The following is a 20,398-nucleotide window of genomic DNA, read 5'->3' as shown; positions in this document are numbered from 1 at the left end:
GTTCGGGTTTTTGCAAGTATTCTTATAAAAAAAAGTATCGGTTTAACTGCCGATCAGCTTAAACTATTGAAGGCCATCCCAGGCTCGAATTGGAATTATCTTCCTACCTGCTCAGCGGCTACAGAAACAAGCCAGTAGTACTTCCATACACCAACTGTCTCTTCTGCCGTGGACGTTTTCGATGATAACGAACACGATTCAGGAGGTAAGGGCGAGTGTCGCAAATATTATCATATAAATTCGTAACGAATTGAGAGCATTCCAATTGAAGCAGGATCAACTCGTTGATTCGGTCTCATTTGGTTCTAATAAAATTACTGACTTCGAAAAATCACTGAAATTGTTAAAGGTTGAATGAAGAGTTTTGAAGTAATGAAAAAAGAAAACGAAGTTTTGAAGCAGCAGGTTATCAGCTTGAAGTCAAGAATGAACATGCTTGAACAACATTCAAGAATGAATAATGTGGTGATTCAGGGGGTAACTGAAAAGAAAAATAAAAACTTGATATTTGTTGTTAAAAAAATATCAAACCTTTTGGGTGTAGATGTAAGAGGCAGAATAGGTTTTGCTCACCGGGGAAACAAACATACCCAAAAATATAATAGCAGGTTTCAACTCCAGAAGAAAAAGGGATGAAATTGTAGCTTTAGCAAAGCAATATCGTCGAAAAAGTACCAATGCAAAAAACGACGTCAGAATTGATGAAGATCTGACAAAATTATATTTAAATGAACACCTCACAACGCAGAACAAGCTACTCGTCAAAGAAGCACGCGATGCAGCAAAAGCCAAAAATTACAGATTTGATTGGATAAAAAAATGGGACAATCTTCATGCGGAATGATGAAAGATCTCGTGTAATTGTTGTCCGAGAGTCGCAAAACATTTTATCTTTGCTGTGTATTCTTAACATATATAATAATAAACTTAATCATACATGGAACTGTCGTTATACTACCAAAAACATAAGCGGACTCAGAACAAAAACTCACAAGTGTGAAATTAATTCCTCTGGAACTGACATTCTGACTGTATTTTCATTAATGGAAACGAATATTAATGATATTGTGTTCAATAATGAACTCGTTGGTCTCACACAATGCATCGTTTTTCGGCGTGATAGAGAGTCAACTATTAGCTCTAAAAAGGATGGATGGCGTAATGATTGCAGTATGAAGCAAATTAATGCTGTAACAAACTAAGTGGCATAGCGATGCCAAAGATGCCTGGGTCACCTTATACTCCGACCACATATGCTGCGTTTACTTGTCATTCAACGATGATATTGCCAGGCTGCGATTCATCAGTGAACTTCAATCAGTTTTGCATAATTTATCAAATGACCTAATTATAATTTGTGGGGATTTCAATATGCCAATCATTAAATGGATGTCCCAATATAACCGCACCAACTATTATCCAATTTAATTGACTTGCTATCCTCCGGAGAGTTTGTGCAATATAATTTTGTAAAAAATCACAACAACAGAACTTTAGACCTAGTGTTTTGTAATATCGATAATTCAATCCATAATTTGTATTAGAGTGATTCATTACTAGTGCCAATAAATAGTCACCATCTAGCAATCGAATTCTATGTATGAACAGAAATAATAGTGAATGTTATAACTTTAAAAGAGCCAGTTACATAGAAGTCAATACATATTTAAACGAGATTACGAGTCATTACACATCATAGTGTTTTAATGAGAAATAGAAGATAGCTATACATTTCTTTGTACCTAAAATATCAGTGATGAATAAGAGACATCCCTTGTACTTCACCACAACCACAAAAGATTGCATAAAACAAAAAACCAAAGCTTACAAAAAACGGAAACTCTATCATGACTTGACTTATTAGAATGATTTTACTTTTTTGAGACGTCGTAGTAATGATAAAACCCGATTATGAAACATATATTAAAAATGTAGAAAATGATATACAACTGGATGTGAGAAAATTTAGGCTGTTCGCTTCTAACTCAAAACATAGTACAGGAATCCCATCACTAGTAACTCGTAATGTTGAGCAGGCATCAAAAGGCGACAATATTTGCAATATGTTCGCGAAGTATTTTCATAGCGTTCATGAGCCTTATGAACAGATATCAACCAAGTTGTCGCCGAATTCAAACAATATACTGATGAATAAATTTTACATCGATGAGCAACTAGTTCTGAGCAAGAAGAGAAAGTGGTTTCGATAACATTCCGGCTTACTCTGTACAAAAATGTTCAAATAGCTTGTACATCCCTCTCACTTAATTATTTAAACAATCTTTATCTGAGGGTGAGTTTCTTATAATGTGGAATACCACGTATCTGGTCCCTGTATATAAAAACTCAGAAACGAAAAACTCAGTAAGCAATTACATGGGCAATAGTAAACTATGTAGGAATATTCAGCAAACTTCTAGGAAGTCTGATCTATGATCAGTTGTTCCATCGCATAAATGGACTGATTATTGAGGAGCAGCATAGGTTATTTGCCAAAAGATCAATCGAAATAATGATATATTGTCAGTACATTGCTGATTCAATGGATGGGCGAACTCAAGTAGACTCCGTTTTCACAAATTTCAGCAAGGCATTCGATAAAATATATCATAATTCTCATCTCCAGACTTGCTGAGATCGGTGTAAATTGTGATCCACGGTGGTGGTTCTCGTCTTGTCTTCAATAGATCGCAGATTGTGACAATAAATGGTTTCAAATCAACACTTATTGCTGTAACGTCGGGGGTACCGCAAGGCTCCCACCTGGGTCCTTTATTATTTTTAATCTTTATAAATGACGTAGAAAAATGCTCCAAATTTTTCAAAATAGTGCTGTACGCTGACGACTTGAAGATATTTTCAAGAATAAAGTCAAAGGCAGATTGCTTAAACATCCAATCTGACCTTTATCGGTTCGCTCAATATTGCAAGTATAACAGATTGTTCCTTAACTTGAATAAATTCTCGACTATCTCATTTACAAAAAATCAGTATTTGATTGAATTTGAGTACCATTTTCTTAGAAAAAATCTGGACAAGGTCAACTATATCAAGGATATAGGAGTCATCTTCGACAATAGATAAAACTCCAATTTCCATTGCGAATATACCATAAACAAATGTAACAGGATTCATTAGTAGGATTTGCAAAACTTTCAACAAGCAAGAAGCTATCGAATCATTATATTTTGCTTATGTATATAGTAGACTGAGTTTTGTCAGCGTCATCTAGAGTACTGGTTACAACCTCTAAAAAGTTAGACTTGAGAGAATCCAAAATAAATTCATTATATTTTTAAACTTCAGAGTAAATTGTGTTTATTACGTTGATGATTCACATCACAAGCACTGCAGAAAAAGCCTTGAAGTACTTTTGGAACATACCAGTGCAAAAATAAAGATTCACGTTGGATTTGAATCGCTGTAATTCATATTCATTAAGAAATGCCGCATCAGAAAGTATATCCCGCATGGATGCCTTTCTCCAAATGAGAGAGTTCTTGAAATGTGCAATCCGAGGTGTCTTAAATTACACTTCGAAGCGATGGGCATGCACCGCTTCAGATGGAATCAAGCAGCATACTATCAGGATAGCTTGTTTTGTTTGGGTCTTCAGTCGGTCTCAATAAAGTCGAGCAGTCTCAGAGTATGATTAAGGGCAAGGCTCCATATATCTGAGTGATATTCCAAAGAATGTCTGATTTAAGTTTTATGAAGCATTAAAAGATGCTGAAAATGTGCAATTTTTTAGTTTGAAATTGTTTTCCAAGTTTCTGAGAAACTGTTTTCCCTGTTTCAGTGATGTGGTTGTGCCAAGACAAATACGTATCCGTATATCAATTAGCGTCATTGGCACCCTTCATTGCGGAAATCACGAAAGAACTTGTAGTTGTGTCGCTGAAAACAAAAGAATCACGAAACGATATGATTGTTCTCGAGTAACCTTGAAAATATTCTGATAACATTTGCCGTGCCTATCGGGACTTGGTTCTTGGTAATCCCTCTCTTTAATTAGCTCTTCAATTTTTATATAATTTCAATTAGAAGTTTTTGTTTTGATATTCACACGAATTAATGAATCCTTATCTGATAACCTCTTTACCTCTAAATATAGAGTTAAATATAAACTACACATGCGAATATAATTAGCATAACATGTTTATATAAATTAGGTAACTTCATTTCTCAGTTGATTCAGATTTCTTGTTGGTTATGGTGTGGTGATTCAAGAGTTCTTGATGCAAATCAGTTATTGGCAGTTTCATCAATTCACCTTGCGGGTATGTGTCTGATTTTTTTAATACACCAGAAAGTATTCCGATCTTTCATTATTTTTTTCAGAGTAGAAAGATATGGTCTAGTATAATTCAAGAGTAATTTGTTCACCTTGATATTCAATAACTAATGATGATGATAATGATGATACTAATAGTTATAAATACTTTGAGAGAATCTCAGTACAAAGTAGGATACTAAGCTAATATTCGAATAGCAGGGTTCAGTTTCTGGCCTTGAAGACAAGGTGGTTTCACTTACGTCTCGCTTGCGTTTACGCAGTTATTTTCATTAAGTACTTTTCTTGGTTATGAACATTTTTTGTCTTCAATCGAGGACCGCCTGCCCGGTACTGACGATGCCCAATAGGCCGAAACAGCTGTCTACCAGTGGCTCTTAAGTTAAAATCAATGTGAGAATGATCAGAATAGTACTTATGTATTTATCTTTATATATATATATATATATATATATATATATATATATATATATATATATATATATATATATATATATATATATATATATTAAGGTGATTTAGTTGAAGGACAGTCTTTGCTGACTAGTTGGAAACGAAACTTAGGAACTATCTTTGGGTGATCAGCAGAACGGAAGTGTAACTCTTATAACACAAACTATTCCAATATTTCGATAAAGTTTATTATCATTATCATAACTTACTGTTAGTGAGGATGGCCGTGTCGAAAAAATATTACATTTAACAGTTGAAACATGTCAATAAAATAAAACAAGTCACCAAATTAAAAAAGGTTTGACTCCTCACTGATATAAGGAAGATTATTTAAATTTACATAGTAAAATCGTTATATGGTTTGAAATTATAAAATACTGGTGAAAGCCATGTGGCTGTAGACTACAGAGAGAGATGATAAAACAGTTGACACTGACAGCTATCATGTGATTCAGTTTGAAAAATCGTTTGTTTGTAGGTATGTCTATGTGAAACTATGGAACAAAAGAGAACAATTATGGTGCAAGTGTGATTAGAGTCATCTGGTGTTTTGTGAGATTATCAATGAGAAAATCCAATGTCAAATACATGAAAAATGTTATTGAAATGAAGTAAAGCCCTGCCTTAGGGAGGTTGGAGATTTGATACATTTTTTTAAATTTGTTATGAGTTAAGTTAATGAGAATTCCGCATTATTGCTGATTTGAAAGTCATGTAAATTTTCATCAATATCAAGTAGAAAGGCATAAATGTCGCTGAGGTGATCAATGTCTGATCTTTTGTTGAGGCAATTATTTGATTGTAATATACATAATATTTCCAAAAACAACCTTTTAGAAGTATTTCTTGCAATTGCTAAGATTTTGGTTGCATTATAGTCCATGATATGACCTTCTATAAAAACGTGATTGCTTAGAGCACATCTCTCAGAATGTAATCTACTATCACTTTTGTGTGGAGTGATTCTATCTTTAAGTACCTAGTCTTGACGTTTGACCAATATATTCATTGCTACAATTCAAACATGGTATGGAGTAGAGTAAATGAGATTGAAAATTTGTAGGAGTTTAATCCTTAAGTTATAAAAATAATTAATTTATGATTAGAATGGTTCTGGAATGTATTTTGACATTTAAATTTTTGAAGGTTCTGCATAACTTTGGTATCATATCACTGATGTATAGTAGAGAGGTGGAAACTATTAGAATTGGAGGTGGATTAGTCCCAATTGTAACATTATTTGATTCTAACGGATTTCTTTCCAACTGGTTGTTATTATAAACTTGAACGTCAATGGATGACGTACTACATAAGATCTTTTAAAGTAGAGGATCTTGGTAAGAGTTATTAGTAAAATAATTGGAAAAGTATCTTTAAATTTTTTGAATGAAATGCGGTTTTTCATTTGTTTGACCAAGTACATTTTCGTTGATTGCTTGTGGTATGACCAGTAATTCAAGAACCTACCATAACTGATAGGCTTACGATACCAATCTATGAGCAGGATATTATCGGGTGCTCTGATTACCTTAGTATTCAGGAACGAAACTCATTGCTCGTTGTTCTCAGTTTCGATGGTGAACTGTATGTAAGAGTCATAACTATTGAAGATGTCCACAATTTCAGATATTCCGTCTTGGGGAAGGAAGATAATAATATCATCGACATATTTTTTTTATAAAAACGAGGTTGAAAGGAAGATCCTGTAAGACCAATATATATATATATATATATATATATATATATATATATATATATATATATATATATATATATATATATATATATATTACAATGTAGGTTTTCACGGATGGTAGAATATGATGTGTTGTTCTTCCGGGTGTTCATCCGTTGGGTACTATTCGATAGTCGACGTTTCGCCATCATCTCAGATGGCATTATCAAGACGAGTTACGAAGCAGTAACTCAACAGAACAGAAACTGCTCGATATGACCACCTTCTCTCTCTATACATTTTCTTAGTCTGCGAAGACACCCTCTCTGTACTTGAAATAGCATTCCAGGGTCGTTTCGTATGGCTTCACAATGTAATGTTATTCTATTCAACAATGCATCTCTTGTGTGAATAGGTGTAGCGTAAACAAGGCTTTTTAGATGCCCCCACAGAAAGAAATCCAATGGATTTAAATCCGGAGACCGCGATGGCCATGAATATGGCCCACCTCTACCAATCCATCTATTTTGGAAAATATGGTTCAGATGGTCACGCACAATCAAACTAAAATGAGGAGGAGCGCCATCATGCATAAACCACATATCTCTTCGGGTTTGCAATGGAGCATGTTCCAAAAGTCCATTCAAATCGTTCTGAATGAACTCCAAATAACGTTCTCCATTCAATCGGTCCTGTAGAACGAATGGTCCTATAAGATGGTTTCCTATGATACCAGCCCAAACATTCACGTTGAATTTCCGTTGGTGTTTGGTTTGCAATGTCCCATGGGGATTTTCTTCGGCCCATATATGGAGATTATGAGAGTTGATAACTCCATCTCTACTGAAACCTGCTTCATCAGTGAATAAAACTCGATTAAAAAAAGTCATATCCTCCCTTTGCCTATCCATGAACCAATTAGCATATTCCAGTCGTGCTGGAAAATCTTGAGGTGTCATAGCATGTACCTTCTGGATGTGAAATGGGTGGAGCAGTTGTTCCCTAATTATTCTATGAATAGTGGACTTGGATGTATGGAACTGTTCTGATAGATTTCTGATGCTCATTGAAGGATCATCAGCGACGGCTTCCAAAATATTTTCCTCCAATACAACGGTACGTACAGTCCTAGGAGCGCCCTCACCACCTCGTTTTGGCAAAACTGTACTTACAATAATATCGAAATTAAACAACGTGCTCAAATTAATTATCAATTATTACATACCTGTCTCCCTCAAGCTGCGATCGACACGCTCGAATGTTTCTCTTGACGGTACCGTTCGATTGGGAAAATGCTCGGAATACAGACGACGAGCTTCTGCAGCATTACAAAATGCTCGTCCATAAAATACATGCATATCTGCATATTCATTGAATGTAAACTGTTCAGCCATATCAAAAAAATTCAAAATATCCTATAGAATATTGACAATACAATGATAGTCAACGCACCACTCAACAAAACAAAATCGCATTCCAGTTTCTCATTTTTTATCAAAACTTTCTAAAAGGTTTTTTGTCAACATCTGTGAAAGAAATGGAACATAATTATTCCCTGGATATTTTTCACCTGATCATGTGCAGCCGTTTTTGTAGTTCATTCGTTTGCTTTTTATTAGTATAGTAAATATTTTTTCCGATGTGCGTTTTTTCAGCTAAATTTAGATTCGTGTTAAAGAATTTCTCCCATAAAAGTATAATTATCAGTGAAACTCCTCAACAGTTTAGCTGTGAAGAAGAATTTGAAACATTCGAATGTTGAGTTTCATGAGATTCAGATAACTGATCAACACGAAACGTGATTATTCCATACGTATTATGTACATACAAAATATGGAATGAATTCGATATTTCATAGTAGAGAAGCTTGTTAGTTTAAAAACACCACGAATCTACAGAACTTGACATTTCTTTTGAAAAAATATCTGCTATCACAATTGTGACTTACACTTCCATATATGTCCTGTACTTTTTGTTTACGACTTCATTTTAGCATACTTTGTATTATTCCTGTTATAAATGTTGTTGAATTAACGTTATCATTATTATTTCTGCTTTGATAATTATTCATTTCAAATAATGGTGGACGAGCGGGTTTGATGTCGTCGAGTAGAACTACATTTTTATCAAGACTCGTTGCTCCGATCGACTTTCCACACGAGTACTTTTATTCATAAAATTGTCCAAGTGACCTTATTTTGTTGAAAAATATTGAGAAATATCTGTCATTTCAAAGTTTTGGGGTATGGACCATCGGGGGTAGTCCGTTCCTGACTTTGTAGCAAAACAACTGACTCCTGCATGGAAGCTCATCGACGGAATTCATTTGTTTAGTCAATTACCAAAATTTGGTTGATATATATATATATATATATATATATATATATATATATATATATATATATATATATATATATATATATATATATAAGTTATGTTTGTTTTTTATATATATATATATATATATATATATATATATATATATATATATATATATATATATATATATATATATATATATATATATATATATAAATATATATATATATATACCGGGTGTCCCACGCAATATCTGGTTTGTTGAAGGAGATACACAAAAATGTTTCATACAAAAGTTTTAGGAGTTCATGAGAGCTATATTTTGATACAATTTTTAAATATACAGGGTGTTTGGTGTAGGTGCTACAGACCAAAATTCCATTTTTTAAAATAGAACGCCCTGTATATCATTACATATTCAGATGCTACGTTGAATTCTGATATCATTTCATGTTTGGTTTTTGAAATTCGGTTACGGCGTTGTTGAGTTATTGCTTAACATGTAAAGTCTTGAGAACGACTATTATTTTTTTAAATATCTCATACAATTATTCTCTCTGCATCAGATCACATCAAAATTAGTCAAAATTCTGGGTGTTCGAAGTAATGGTTTCAATTTTGAGTTGTGGAATTCAGTCAGGAATCATTTTGAATATGAAACAATTGCGAAATCATTTCATAATAATGGTAGGTACCTAGAAATAAGTCATCTAATGCCCATTAGATATTATACAGGCTTCGAAACGTCGAATTACTTCTCTCGTACAAGTCGCTCTTATAATATCAGGCGTAATATCACTGCACGCTAGTCGAATTTTCATTTTCAGATCATCCACATTCAAAGGGGGAGTAGTGAAAATAATATCTTTTAAATAACCCCATAGGAAAAAATCAAGCGGTGATAAATCTGGGGAACGAGCCGGCCACCGAATTGGACCCTTATTACCAATCCATCTATTTGGGTACGTTCTATCCAGATATTCAGTAACAACCTGTGAATTGTGAGGAGGAGCACCATCTTATTGCCACCAAATTCCTTGTCGTTCTGCTATGGGAATATCTTCCATCAACTGGATCAAATCATTTTCTAGAAAATGTAAATATCGCAATCCATTGAGATTTTCATTGAAAAAGTAAGGTCCTATGATGCGGCCATTGAACAATCCACACCATACATTAATACCCCAAGTAGTTTGAAAATTACTTTCGCGGATCCAGTGGGGATTTTCTTGAGACCAATAGTGACTGTTATGTCGATTCACAACTCCATTATTGTGGAATCGCGATTCATCGCTCCACAAAATTTGACTGAATATGTTAGGACTTTCATGTAATATTACCTGAATACAAGCAATGAATTCGTTCAAAGTCCGTGGGTTTCAAACCTTGTACCAACTGAATTTTGAATGGGTGGTATTTATTTTCTTTCAGAATTCTCTGTACATTAGATTTACTCACACCGACTTCTTCTGCAAGAGTACGGATAGAAACATGTGGATGAATAATAATATAAGCCAACACATTGATCTCTAAATCTTCAGTTCTAACAGATCTCGTATGATGACGATGCTTTATAGTAGAAGGAAATGACCCAGTTCGCAATTTTTCTACAACTCTCGAAAAAGTCATTCGTGACGGAATGGGTCTGTCTGGAAAACGTTCTTGGTATAGACGTTGTGCTTGACGGCAGTTTTTCTGACATTCCCCAAAAATTAATAACATATCAATGCAATCACTTGGACTAAACGCGCAAGACATACTGGAGTTTTCGCACAAAGAACACAGTTACTGTTTTGCAAAGAATCACTGAATCGAATTGACAAGTAGATACAATTCAACAACATTTGTTACTATGGCATCAACAAGCATAAGCTACTTGATGAAATTGTGCAATATAAAGCAGTTCACCCTCAAGTGAGTCACATTCTCAAGAATTTCAATATTATATTCAACTGATATCGATATCGTATCGTAGAGGTGAGAATAATGGTTTGTATTCAGTAGTAGTCTAGTTCACTTTAATAAAAGATATAGACTGGATTCGTGTACGAGTAAATAAGTATTTTTGAAACTTTATATTTAAGGAAAAGTGCAATAACCAACCCCGTAACTGAACTTCAAAAACCAAACATGAAATGATATCAGAATTTAACGTAGCATCTGAATATGTAATGATATACAGGGCGTTCTATTTTAAAAAATAGAATTTTGGTCTGTAGCACCTACACCAAACACCTTGTATATTTAAAAATCATTTCAAAATATAGCTCTCATGAACTCCTAAAACTTTTGTATGAAACATTTTTGTGTATCTCCTTCAACAAACCAGATATTGCCTGTCACATAAAATGTGGGACACCCGGTATATATATATATATATATATATATATATATATATATATATATATATATATACCTCATTATTTGTTATTCTCGTTGTCAACTCTCCATATATCTACAATAAATCTGTAACTGAAAAATATAATTTGAAAGATGATAAGTATATGAAAAGTAAGAAATAACTTATAACATGATACTCTGAAAAGAATACAAACAATTTAAAAATAGTCCTAATCAATCGGTGATTACAACTAAATTAGAGTATGCCATTATACAATCATTGTTGACAAGAAAAACAGCACGAGAGGTCTCTGGGACAATGTCGATGAGATTTGCAAAGAAATCAAAAACTATTACAGATATTATTTTCTCAATACATAAAAACGATAAGAGAGTCGAAAGCTAGGCACTGTTTACAAGAGTTTTGTAGCAACTGAATGCACTTGATATGTTTAACCGATCGAAATGAACATAAATGGGTCCTCATATTTCACATAATTTCAAAATAATTGATTCTAAAACTAGATTTTTTTATAGAAAACTAGAACCCAAGCACAACGCATTCATCATCAAAAACCAGACAGTGTACTTTCGACCGAATGTCTCATAAGTGATGCTAGTCTGAACCACAAATGCAGTGTGTATGTAGACAAATGTGAGGGCGATGACTTCTCCCCTCATGATGACGCCATCTGTGGGATCGACTGAAAACTCAATCCTCAAATAACAAAGATCAACAAGGCTCCTGAAGGTGATCAGTTTCTGATCTCTCAACTTGTAATGCCTTGAAGTGATAATATTCTAAGAAATAATAATAATAAAATAACTTTATTTGCTCAATATACAAAATTCACAATGAAATGAATAATAACATAAAAATTTAATTTGCAAATAAACAGAGGAATTCCATTGAAGAAAGAACCTTCTACATGGGTGAGGGATTTGTTATATTCGTTAACCGAGTTGGTTTATTTCATGGTTAAAAAAATACACAGCAAATGTGAATATATTTTTGATACGTATTTGAAAATTTGGCTGATCAAATTATACACTAAAACATAAAAAATATAAATACTAGTATAAGTTGTTAAACCAATAAATAATATTCGAAACCCATAAAAATTCATACAGTTGCGCACCGGTAAGAAATATTTTAGTTATACTTTGAGCATTTGATTTCTGTTATTTAAGACACTTGGTAATAAATTGAAGTCTTACAACAAAATTATAATCATTGAAGTAGGTTACTATTAAAAATCAACTAATGATAGTTAGAGTAAAATTATATTCTAGTTGTTCAGAGTTAAAGATTCTTATAATTATCAAGAAGATATTTAAATAATTTTGCACTCAAATGAATTTGACTTTTCTGACCAAGAGATCTGGAGCAAAAGGTTATTCCAATTTTTGTGTGTTGGATACTTCTTGAGCTATATGGGTTTGTGATAGGTTACAGCTCACTTCTGATTCTATATAAATATTGAAGTGAACTGTATACATACAATTGTCTTACATCAAAAATTATGATTCTTCAAAGAGATCATTAGATGGGTGAATGCTTGTTTTACCATAAAAAATTCAATTTCTACTTCAACTTTGTTTAAACGACAAGAAGCAATACCATCCCATCCTAGAATTGTATATTGTAGGCGCGATTGTACCAGAGCGTAATAAATTATTTTCACCTGGGATATGCTTAGAGTAGTTTTCTAGTATTTGAAATTATAAAATTGTGTTCTGAGTACGTTTGTTAGGGCATTGGCATGGTAATCCCATTTTTAGTGTGAATCTATGATGACACCAAAATTTGATATGATCACTTTTCTTTATTACTTTCAATTCACTTTCGTTTATTCGAACTTCGTTTATTTTTATAGCAGCAAGAGGGTATGAAGACAGTTTTATGGAAATTAATAGTAAGCAGTTTGTGGCACAATAGATTGAATAACTTCCTAAGTTCGGTTTCGGTTCTACTTTTGAGGTCAATCCAGTTATGCGTGATATACAGTATAAAATTATCATCAGCGTAACTGAAAAGTTTGCCTTCAGTTTGAATGTTCAGTATGTCATTTATATACTTCGAAATAGAATTAAGGTCTTGACACGTATTCCCAAAACTTGCAGTGCATCCAAAAAGTGTTGGATGCACTGATTTTCCTTCATCTACTGCTTTGTAAAGATTTACTGTGAGCTGCTCTATAGCATGTAGATCTTTTATTATGTCTAAAACCAAATTGTTTAAAAAAAATATGTTTAAAATATGTTTTTTCCGTTAACCAGCTATAGCACCCCTATGAACGATAACCCTCAGAAGTCGAAACTTATGCGAGCTAAGGACTAATGAGGTCTTACCTTTTAACGTGTGATTCCTAACACGGGTTGGGCGATAGCATGTGAAAATCGAGCGTTCAGCCTGGAGCTTCAACCATCGACTCACACATCGGCCGATTGACTGAGTGAACAAAGCACCCACGTCGAACCGCCCGGCTACCGATCGAGCGGTTCGACGTTAATATTTATCAAAATATTTTGTTAGCCGTTACTTTGGACTTTTTTCCACAATTTTACTAAGATCATTCATCAATGATATAGGTCTGTATCACCATTTTTGTCTTGTCTCCTATTTTAAAAACTGCCAGTTCAAATGCTGTGAGAGTTCACCTTTCCGATATATGCTATTTATTAAATATACCACTGGCTTTGATATCTCTGTGACAATGTTTTGGAGAGTTTCAGCTGTAATTGAGTCAACATCAGGGTTTTTTTGGTTTCAAAGACATTACAATATCTATTATTTCTTTCTCACTAACTTCTTCCATAACAAAGGAGTTCAAAATTGTATTACGTTTTGGTATAATGTTGATTACTTTGTTTTATACCGCTCATGTGATAAGAAATGCGTTAATTTGTTCAAATCAATTTTTCTGCAAAATATTCCTTTTGAATGTCGAATTACTGAGCTGCATATCTGTAATATTATGTAGCTTGTGTTCGACCGATTTTATATTTCCTAATTCATTATTTTAAAATTCTGTTGTGGCGAAGTCTATAGCACAATATGTCCAGCATCATATTTGTGTGCAACGTATCCAAGTACTCTTGTCAGAAAGTTATCTAAAAAAAGTTCTATTCGGTTGAAGCGTGTTTTGAATATCTAGAACATACCAATGGGAATTGAATTTTTGGGTTCAGACATTTCAGAGGCGAAAGAAATTCGTTTGGTTGCTCTTCACCTCTGCCACATCACGAACGCATTATCAACGTAACGCACTCAACAATATTGTTTCATAGCCGCCCATTCAGAATGGAAATGAGAACAATTGCTTTCTTGGATATTCTAGTAAACAGACGTGAAGATGGGACATTGATTCATAGAGCTTAGAAGAAACCAACGCCACAACAAAAGAGAGGGTAATTATAACTTTAGTTGAGAGGACCTGACGCATCTGCGAACTTAAGAATATCCTTGAGCAGTCAAGCCGATATCGAAAGGGCAATACGAAACAAGAAAGAAAATGCCAAGGGGTCTACCAGTCCCCAGATATGGATGGATCTACTTTGGCACCACGAAGAGAAGTATAAGTACCAGGCTCTCTCAACACAAGATAAATTATCGCCTGAGTATACCGACGAATTAGTAGTAGCGGGGTATGCTCTTAAAGATATACACATTATCACATTTGAAGAGCCCCAAGTGCTCAATAGAACTCAGAGAAATTAGGGAGGCGATTGATATTCAGAAACACGGAAATAATTTCACTCAGGCAGAAGATGGGAATTAACATCATCGAGTGAATGTTAATAATTCTTGTATCAGGTCATTTATTCATAAGCAGTAGGAACGAAGGTACGCCAACCACCAATGAAATAAAACTGGTTCCTGAAAATCGATTTGACACTAGTATGCTTTGATTTAACGACTTTTCTATACTTTCTCCAAGAATTAGATACATTTTTGGTGGAAAGTTCATATAGTGTGATCTAATATGATATGACCGAGAAAAAATGTATACTAAGTTCTGACTACTCATCTAGGAGAATAGCGCAACTCGGTAAATTTATGAATAGAAAATGAAAATTCACAAGTCTCAAGGATATATGATTGGGTGAGAAATATTGTGTTCTGAATGTACCAATTTTCTGGCATAAATCTCAGCTTAAATTTCGAACCATCTGATATGAATCCAAACAACCTCATACTCTTGAGATTAACTCTTTTGAACGAAATCAATCGGGTGAAAATATACAGTATGTTTCGTTTCAAAAAACAAAACTTTGATGAATCGTTATTTTTTTAAATTCCTGCATAATTATAGTTATTTTCAAAAGATAGCTTCTATAAATTTGATTTGATTCTTGGAATAGTTCAAAAGGTAGGAAAGTGACAGTGAAATTGTAAAATAAGTGCAATAACTACAAAGTACAGAGTACAGTATTCGATTAAAATTTATGTGGATAAATGAGTTATTCAATTGAAAAATGTGCACTACTCACTTATTATCAAGAACACAAGCATAGTTGTAACAATGGTAATAGCAATAGTTCGCAACAGTTATTCAACACCATTAAGTTGACCCTATGAAACTAGAATATCTGGAAATTATTAAAATCAGTACTTTTTCAACCATTTCCAGGTGATTTCACTCTGTTAAATAAAGTACGATTACGAATATTACTCTACATTTCGTATTCTAACTAATGTATAGTTGTAAGAATTCAACAATTATATTCCCTATTCTATGTATTGATAAGGTAAGAGTCCATACGAGTATAATTATTTATAATTGATTTACGTAGGCAACACATATATCCGTTCCATTCGATACTGACATTGAAAATTCATCATATATACGAAACACTGTAAACACTTTTTTTTTAGTTCACCGGTATTGTCTTACTACATGCCAGACGATTCAGAAAACGGTTCGAACATTGAATTTGAAAATCATTTGTTTCACTCTTACTGAGTGACTAGAAAAGTAAGTAGTTAATTCACAAAAGTTGTAGGAAGTTGTGGTTATTGTTGACGTTTTGGTAATAAGTATGGCTGTTGTTGTTACGTTTTTTTTCCATTATTTTGAATCATTTCACCTACAAAATCTTTGGGATATGCCACCTATATAATTTTGAAATATTTCCTAAAAATCAGTAATACACATTGGAGAATTTAGCCAAAAGTAGATTTCATTTTCACTTCTTAAGATTCAAGGCATCATCTCAATGCTTTTAGGATTACCCAAATTCATAACCAATTATATATCCAACTAATTATGCAATCATATCCCCTAAATTGAGTTAGTTGGAACCTCTGGCGTAGAATAAATGCAAAACAGGAAATTTTACCAATCACCAGAACTGTAATACTCTTCTCGACGCGCATTTCACCAACCAAGTTGGCCTCTTCAGAAGATGAAAAGAGCTAAATTTCATCAGTTCGAACTTGTATTGTCTGATATGATATAAAATTATTTGAAATCCCTGAAAGAACCAATAAAATTGAAAATTGAAGTTTATAGCTGGAAACAACAATTTTATCAAGCAAAAAAAACTGATATGTAATTACAATAAAATGAAATTCAAGCAATGAATTGAAAATTGAACAATTAAAAACGACATTTCTATTGTTAGTATCCAACAATCGTCTTCGGGTGATGACTGGACTATTCCTCCCTAAGATGACTATTTATAGGTCATTCCAGTGCTTACACCTATTATTCCTTCCCTCTCCGCTTTACCGGTTTAGCGGGAGATGTCCGTTCGGCGGGAGTTTGTCGTTTTCCGCTTGATTATGGGTTTCCATATGTTGCGTATATCTACGCTAGCTTCGCTGAATCCGTTGTTGGACAACATATATGTGGCTTCTTTGAATTTCTTCGTGAACCAGTGTTTCTCTCTGTGGATGATCTCAGCTTGGGACCACTTGATGTTATGTTGATGAGTCAAAACATGCTCTGCTATGGTCGATTTGCTGGTTTTTTCTCGCTGCGTGTCTCTTATGCTCGGCAATGCGGACTTCCACTGGCCTCTCAGTTTCACCAATATAGGATTTGTCGCATTCAAAGGATATCCGGTGAATGCAATTCTTGAAATCGCAGTCCGCGTTTGGAGGCCTACGGATAATATTTCCGGATCTGAAGCAGGTTCTTATGTTGTACTTCGACCCAATTCTTCTTATCGTTTCCGACAATCCTCTGATGTAGGGAAGTGGAAGCACTGGTTGTGATGACTTCTTTTCTTTGCTGTCTTTTGGCCAAAGTCTCTTTCAACACTATTATGTGGACCTTCCTTCGTATTACAGAGCACGGTCTACTAGAGTCTTGATTCCTCTTTTAGTCGAATGATGATGGTTGGATTCGTGGTACAGATACTGTCCCGTGTGAGTATACCGTACATCGGAAATCCACTCACTCGGTAAAGTATTTGAAACACGGATCCTACTTCCATCAATCGACTAAAAGAGGAATACTCAAAACTCTAGTAGACCATGCTTTCGGGCTTTGTAATACGAAGGAAGGTCTCGAAAAGGAACCATTCAACGGAATAGTTACTCTAAAGTGTTAATGAAACAGAACATACTTCAGCTGAAAGACAGTTCGCAACATCTGAACCTGATCCAGATCTGGAAACACAATTCGTAGCAGCCTCCCCTGTGAGTGCCGCACTCACAGGGTATCCCCCGGCAAATCCTATGTCGGTGAAACTTAGAGACCACTGAAACTCCGCATTGCCAAGCACAAGAAACACACACAGCAAGAAGAAACAAGGAATCTAAATCTAAATTAAGTGGTCCCAAGCTGAGATCATCCAGAGAGAGAAACACTGGTTCAGAAGAAAATTCAAAGAAGCCGCATATATGTTGTCCAACAACACATTCATCCAAGCTAGCGTAGAGATAATCAACATATGGAGACCCGTAATCAAGCGGAAAACGGTCAACACCAGCCTAACGGTCATCTTCCACCAAACCGGTGAAGCGGAGAGAAGAAATAGGGGATAGATGAAAGCAATTAAATGATCTATAAACAGTCATCTCTTGGAAGAATAGTCCAGTCATCACCCGAAGACTATTGTAGATACTAACAATCGAAACGTCGTGAAGTAACTCAGCTTAAAATCTTTCAATTTTTATTTGTTTCAATTAACCAATTTTCAATTTTTTGCTTGTTTTTTTCGCTTAATATAATTGTTATTTTCAGCTATTCATTTTGATTTTCAATTTTCAGGTATTTCAAATCATTTTATATCATGTTAGACAATGAAAGTCCAAACTAATCAAATTCACCATGAAACATTGCCAACCACTTTCAAACAAACAATGAAAAAACTATTTACCCCATCAGGGAAAAACTGTTTTTTTTTCCTGAACACGCCAACTCAGTTGATGAAACATCGAGACGAGTATTGCAGTTCAGGTGATTGTAAAAAGTGCTTGTTTTGGATAATAATGCAAATCAAATATTTTGGTGCCACTATATAATCTTTTTTGGGAATAATAAAACTCCATTCAACACTCCTGCATTTTTTTTGTCACTTAATATCGAAATATAAAGTACTCACCCACAAGACTGAACTGCTTTGGGACTAGAACCATTACTGAAACAGAAAACTGAAAGAAGATTGATGAGGGTCCTGGTCAGAAATAAATCAAAGTGCAAGATCAGTTTAGATGCCATCTTGGCAAGAGAAAAAAATTATAAATCAGTATAAGCGGGGATGATTCTGCAACCGTGTTAGGAATCACACGTTAAAAAGTAAGACCTCGTTAGTCCTTGGCTCGCACAAGTTTCTCAACTTCTGAGAGTTGTCGTTCGTAGGGGGCGACAACTGATTAACGAAAAAACAGATTTTTTAAAATAGATATAATCGAAAAATTATATTCATATATTCACATTAGCACTCAAGTTTTTTTGAGATATCAAAAGCTCCAACAGCAATCCGGTAGCATGCTAGGTAATATTATTTTACAAATACTAAAACTCATTGGTCCTTCAAATCAAAGCAAGCAGAGATACCTTGTCATTACAATTGGGCCTGGATGCAGAAAACATGGAAATCTCGTATATCAGCAGTCAATAACTGAAGAATAATTTCATAACGACTTCACAGCAGCCCAGAATCATTCGGTTTTAAGATTACTGCTAAGATATTGCTCAAGATTTCTGCTCAAAATTCAGTTGGAAGATAGTAAAGGTCGGAATGGGAAGAAAAAATATATGGAGATGACAGCATCATTCAATCTGGAGAGAAAACTGAAAAAAACAATAAAAGCTGTGAAAAATGATACATTTAGAATATGATGATATGTTTGGATATTTTGAAATATTTTTTTATAGAAATTTTTTTTTGGAACAAAACACAAGCACTACAGAAAAATCCTCGAATCGCTTTAAGAGCGCTGCCTGTGCACATTGGATTTGAATAGCTGAAAATTAAATCCATCTGGAGAAACGTTCCCAGGAAGCTAATTGTACATAAACGCGGTTCTCGAAATGAAACAGTTTTTAAACAGTGATGTTCAAGGTTACTAAGTTGAACCTCAAAACGCTGAGCAGCCATAGTTCGTCGCGTATTTCCGATATGTACCGCTCTTGGAGGAATCAAATGTGCCAAGTCACTTGAACACTTCCCGTAAAAGTATTTATAGAAGAGAGGCAAATCTCCAACCTTTCTTCGATGTTCCAAACTATCAAGGTTGCAAGTGATGTTCCCGTCTCCAATCAGGGGAATGACTCTTTTCTGGATGGAATCCAGCAAATTCAGGATATGCTTAGGGACGGAGCTCCATACATGAGAACAATACTCTAAAGGAGATCTGATCTGAGCTTTATAAGCATCAAAAGTTGCTGAGATGTGTACTGTTTTCTGATTCAGAACAGTGTTCCAAGCTTTTGAGAAGCAGCCTTTGCAATTCCAGCGTAGCTGTAGCTATAAATAACAAAAAGCTACACTTATCCAATAACACACGTTTGTTTATTTGACGACCGTTCCTCTTTTCTACTTATACTGCAGACAGTTATCAAGTATTCCTACAATTAAGTGAATTGCAAGTGAAACGAGTTTGTAATTATTTCCACGTAAATAGTAATTGATGAAAAAATCGTTTCCTCCATTTGTTTCACATGTCTTGTTGTTTAATATTCATTTTACTATAAGTTTGCAGAGCGTTTATAATTTTGAGTAAGCATAAATCATTTTTTGTAATCTTTTTTCATGAATATCTATACTTTCAATTCGAAATGTTATATTGTTCAGGAAAATTGTGAAATATAATCCATTAAAATGTTACATTTTTTAGGCGTTATCATGCGTTTTCCAGA

General features: G+C 34.2%; 1 protein-coding gene across 3 annotated transcripts in view; it reads left to right on the top strand.

The window, feature by feature from the left end:
* LOC111518250 (juvenile hormone esterase) overlaps nt 1–20,398 on the top strand; it is a 160,807-nt gene that overhangs the window by 82,165 nt on the left and 58,244 nt on the right. The window contains exon 1 of one of the 3 annotated variants that reach the window (XM_074175310.1): nt 4,134–4,280. The exons of 1 other annotated variant lie outside the window; for it this stretch is intronic. Coding sequence is in view for 1 of the 2 variants with exons in the window: in XM_074175309.1 (XP_074031410.1) it covers nt 20,170–20,258 (89 nt within the window). In the remaining variant the exon portion in view is untranslated. Of the gene's footprint in view, nt 1–4,133; nt 4,281–20,154; nt 20,259–20,398 lie in introns of those variants that run through there. One more of the 3 variants, XM_074175309.1, reaches the window with a different exon arrangement.

The sequence above is a fragment of the Leptinotarsa decemlineata genome, unplaced genomic scaffold, assembly GCF_025532065.1.
Source record: "Leptinotarsa decemlineata unplaced genomic scaffold, Ldec_3_MD MMD2_tig00001019_RagTag_RagTag, whole genome shotgun sequence".
NCBI classification, from domain to species: Eukaryota; Metazoa; Arthropoda; class Insecta; order Coleoptera; family Chrysomelidae; genus Leptinotarsa; species Leptinotarsa decemlineata.
Note: the sequence above shows the minus strand (reverse complement) of the source record. Positions and strands in the feature narration are given on the sequence as shown.